The 4723-nt window shown below is 62.3% G+C and overlaps 3 protein-coding genes across 3 annotated transcripts in view; all 3 read right to left on the bottom strand.

Moving 5' to 3' along the window:
* The window catches only part of LOC121363794 (crossover junction endonuclease MUS81-like), a gene marked incomplete at its 3' end in the record, with an annotated part of 2016 nt that extends 1896 nt beyond the window's left edge, over positions 1-120 (bottom strand). Inside the window, exon 1 of the mRNA XM_041486439.1 lies at positions 93-120. Within this exon, the coding sequence (XP_041342373.1) occupies positions 93-120 (28 nt within the window). The remainder of the gene's footprint in view (positions 1-92) is intronic.
* Positions 121-299: 179 nt separating this feature from the next.
* On the bottom strand, positions 300-2335 carry LOC121363793 (crossover junction endonuclease MUS81-like; the record flags this gene model as incomplete). The annotated part of the gene is made up of 6 exons (XM_041486438.1): positions 300-377; positions 475-546; positions 633-701; positions 814-881; positions 1172-1342; positions 2272-2335. Coding segments are annotated over 6 exons (507 nt in total), but the record flags the coding sequence as incomplete, so codon positions are not given.
* A 474-nt stretch (positions 2336-2809) lies between these two features.
* Positions 2810-4723, bottom strand: part of BANF1 (BAF nuclear assembly factor 1) — a 5167-nt gene continuing 3253 nt past the window's right edge. The window contains exon 3 of the mRNA XM_041486442.1: positions 2810-2982. Within this exon, the coding sequence (XP_041342376.1) occupies positions 2836-2982 (147 nt within the window). The 3' untranslated portion in view covers positions 2810-2835. The remainder of the gene's footprint in view (positions 2983-4723) is intronic.

Genomic DNA, 4723 nt, shown 5'->3' with positions numbered 1-4723 from the left:
CAGGGAGCTCCCGGGGGGTTCTGGGAGGTTATTGAGGGTCTCGAGGGGGTTCTGAGGGGTCCTGGGAGTCCCAGGGGTTCCTGGGGGGGTACAGGAGTTCTGGGGGGGTCCCAGGGCCATCCCCGGGGGGTGTACCCAGTGAGTCTGGGGGTTCTGGGGGGTCCCGGGGGCGTCCCAGGGCCACCCAAGGTGGTCCCAGGTGGGGTCCAAGGTGAGTCTGGGGGTTCTGGGGGGTCCCAGGGCCATGAAATGGGGCGTCTGGGGGGTTCCCAGGTGAGTCTGGGGTCCCGGGGGGGTCCCGGGGGGTCCCGTTCCTACCGGGGGGGGCGCCTGCTGCTCTGCACGAGGCCCCGGCGCAGGAGAGGACCCAGAGCCGCCTGTGGGGGAGGGGACACGGAGGTCAGCCCCTCCCCCACCACCTTCAGGGGGGTGCCAGGGTGGGGGAGGGGCGCTCGGGTCCCTCCTGTCACTCACCGGGGTCAGGGCGTGGTCACAGAGGGGCTGGGCCTGCTGGAGAAGCTCCGCCTCTGGGAGGGGCTCCGGGCTCTGGGGGCGGGGCTCTGTGTGAGGAGGGGGAGGGGCAGGGACCTGGACCCCTCCCCCACCCCCCAGGTGTGTCCCCTCCCCATCACCTGGCTCAGCACCAGCAGGAGGGCGTGGCTCCTGGAGCGGGGGAGGGGCCGGGACTGGCGGGGGCGGCGCTGGATGAAGGGGGAGGGGCAGAGATTGGGGGCGGGGCTTCCTCTGCCCCTCCCCCCAAATGGGGACCAGTGGGGGGGTCGTGGGTGGGGGAGGGGCGAGGATGGGACTCACCCTGGGCGGGGCTGGGGGAGGGTCTGGGCACCGCTCCTGCCGAGGGGGCGTGGCAGGGAGGCCCTGCTCTGCGGTATGCAAATGACATGCAAATCAGTATGCAAAACAGCTCCAGCAGGCCACACCCACAACAAAGCCCTGCCCACCCCTTCAGTAGCACCTCCCACCAAATACCCGCCCACAAATGCCCCACCCTTTGAGGCCACGCCCCCTCCTCTATGCCACACCCACTTCGCACTGATGGGTGTGAAAGGGGGCGGGGCTCACCCAAGCCACGCCTGCTATCCCCACCTTCCATAGCCCCACCCATCCGCAGACCCCACCCACTCCAGGCCCCGCCCCTTTCGGCCCCGCCCACCCCGGCGGTGCTGGCTCAGCCGTTGGTCGAGGCGGGCGCAGAGGGCGGGGCCAAAGTGCTGCAAGATGGCGGCGGCGCGGCCGGAACGGAGCGGGAGCGGGAACCGGGAGAGCGAGCGCAGGGCCTGGGGGGAAACACACCTGGGATACACCTGGGGAGCCCAAAATACACCTGGGGGAACCCAAAATACACCTGGGGAACACCTGGGACACACCTGGATGTACCTGAAACACACCTGAGATACACAGGGGAACCCAAAACACACCTGGGACACACCTGGGATACCTAAACCACACCTGAAACACATCTGAGATACACCTGGGGAGCCCAAAACACACCTGGGACACACATGGAATACACCTGGGATACACCTGGAGTACCCAAACACACCTGAGACACACCTGGGGAACCCAAAATACACCTGGGGAACACCTGAGGCACACATGGATGTACCTGAAACACACCTGAGATACACCTGGGGAGCCTAAAACACACCTGGGACACACCTGAGATACACCTGGAGTACCCAAACCTACCTGGGACACACCTGGGGAACCTGAGACACATCTGGGGGTACCTAAAGCACACCTGAGACACTCCTGGGGGAGGCCAAAATACACCTGGGGAACCCAGAATACACCTGAGATACACCTGGGGAACCTGGGACACACCTGGGACACACCTGGGGGTGCCAAAACACACCTGGGACACACCTGAGACACACCTGGGGAACCTGGAACACACCTGGGACACACCTGAGACACACCTGGGGAACCTGAGACACACCTGGGACACACCTGAGACACACCTGGGGAACCTGGGACACACCTGGGACACACCTGGGGGTGCCAAAACACACCTGGGACACACCTGAGACACACCTGGGGAACCTGGAACACACCTGGGACACACCTGAGACACACCTGGGGAACCTGAGACACACCTGGGACACACCTGAGACACACCTGGGGAACCTGGGACACACCTGGGACACACCTGGGGAACCCGAGACACACCTGGGACACACCTGGGACACACCTGGGGAACCCGAAACACACCTGGGACACACCTGGGACACACCTGGGGAACCCGAGACACACCTGGGACACACCTGGGACACACCTGGGGAACCTGGAACACACCTGGGGGAGCCAAATCCACTTTCGGGGGGGTCAAAATCAGCACCCAGGGATGCCCAAACCCACCTGGAGGAACCCAAAATTCTCTTGAGGGAGTCCAGAACCAACCTGAAGGGGGACACCTGAGCGGGGACCCCAAATCGTCCACCTGGGGACCCCAAAACACACCTGGAGACACCAAAATCACCCACCCAGGGACCCCAGACCCGCCCAGAGACCGCAAAACTCACCTGGGGAGCCCAAAACTCACCTGGGGAGCCCTAAACCCCCACTCAGAGACCTCCAAATCCACCTGGGGATCCCAAAATCCACCTGGGCACCCCAAAATCTCCCACCTGGGTACCCTAAATTCACCCGCGGAGCCCAAAACTCACCTGGGCACCCCAAAACTCACCTCGGCACCCCAAAATGCCCACCTGGGGACCCTAAACTTACCCGGGCACCCCAAAATCGCCCGCCCGGGGACCCCGAAATCACAAATGAGCACCCCAAAATTCACCTGGGTGCCGTTTTTGGGGAGGGGGCTCAGAGGAAGGCGTCGCACCACTCGCGCAGGCAGCCCGAGCAGTCGCGGCTCTGTTTGGCGTTGGCCCCGCACGTCTCCTTGAGCCACTCCCGGAACAGCTCCTCGTCCTTGCGCAGCACCAGGAACTGCCCCAGCACCACGTACGCCTGAGGGGGTACACCTGGGGAACCCAAACACACCTGAGACACACTTGAGGAACCCAAAATACACCTGGGGAACACCTGGGACACACCTGGATGTACCTGAAACACACCTGAGATACACAGGGGAACCCAAAACACACCTGGGACACACCTGGGATACCTAAACCACACCTGAAACACATCTGAGATACACCTGGGGAGCCCAAAACACACCTGGGACACACCTGGGGAACACCTGGGGAACCCAAAATACACCTGGGGAACCCAAAATACACCTGGGACACACCTGGGGAACCTTAAATACACCTGGGGAACCCAAAATACACCTGGGACACACCTGGGATACCTAAACCACACCTGAAACACATCTGAGATACACCTGGGGAGCCCAAAACACACCTGGGACACACATGGAATACACCTGGGATACACCTGGAGTACCCAAACACACCTGAGACACACCTGGGGAACCCAAAATACACCTGGGGAACACCTGAGGCACACATGGATGTACCTGAAACACACCTGAGATACACAGGGGAACCCAAAACACACCTGGGACACACCTGGGATACCTAAACCACACCTGAAACACACCTGAGATACACCTGGGGAGCCCAAAGCACACCTGGGACACACATGGAATACACCTGGGATACACCTGGAGTACCCAAACACACCTGAGACACACCTGGGGAACCCAAAATACACCTGGGGAACACCTGAGGCACACATGGATGTACCTGAAACACACCTGAGATACACCTGGGGAGCCTAAAACACACCTGGGACACACCTGAGATACACCTGGAGTACCCAAACCTACCTGGGACACACCTGGGGAACCTGAGACACATCTGGGGGTACCTAAAGCACACCTGAGACACTCCTGGGGGAGGCCAAAATACACCTGGGAAACCCAGAATCCCGGGGACCCCGAAATCACAAATGAGCACCCCAAAATTCACCTGGGCACCCCAAAATCGCCCACCGGGGGACCCTAAATTTACCCGGGGACCCCAAAACACACCTGGGCACCCCAAAACCGCCCACATGGGGACCCTAAATTCACCCGGGGACCCCAAAATCACACCTGGGCACCCCAAAATCGCCCACCGGGGGACCCTAAATTTACCCGGGGACCCCAAAATCGCCCACCCGGGGACCCCCCCACACCCACCCTCTCGTAGGTGCCCCTCGCCCACGTCCCCTGCGCCTCGTCCCGCCACTCCCGGAGCCAGCGGGCGAACAGCGGGTTGGGGTGGCCGCGGGGGCGGCGGCGGCGCCCGGAGGAGGCGGCGGCGGCCGCGGCCATGATCGAATCCTCCCGCCGCCGCCGCCGCCGCCCGGAAGTGCCCGCCCCGCGGGGCCGCTCTGGCCGCGCTCGCTGCTCTGGAAATGCGACTTGTCTGCTCTGGAGGACTCTGCTCTAGCAGCTCGGAGGTTAAACTCTTCTGTTCTGGTGGGCTCCGCTCTGGGCGGCCTGGAGGCCAAACTCGTCTGCTCTGGAGGACTCCGGCCGCCCTGGGAGCCCCTCAATCTTCTCCGAGCCCCCCAAATTCTGCTCCCAACCCCCAAATTCCGCCCGAAACCCCCAAATTCTGTCCCCAGGCCCCCCAAACCTTTTCCTGTGCCCCCCTCAAATCCCAGGACGAGTCCAGCTGCAGCACAGCAAAACCTTTATTGTTTAGAAAATCATTTTAGAAACAAACTCGGGGGGGCACCCCCAAAATAACACAGACCC

The sequence above is a fragment of the Pyrgilauda ruficollis genome, unplaced genomic scaffold (assembly GCF_017590135.1).
Source record: "Pyrgilauda ruficollis isolate IOZ18807 unplaced genomic scaffold, ASM1759013v1 scaffold765, whole genome shotgun sequence".
NCBI classification, from domain to species: domain Eukaryota; kingdom Metazoa; phylum Chordata; class Aves; order Passeriformes; family Passeridae; genus Pyrgilauda; species Pyrgilauda ruficollis.
This window is presented reverse-complemented; position numbering and strand designations above follow the sequence as displayed.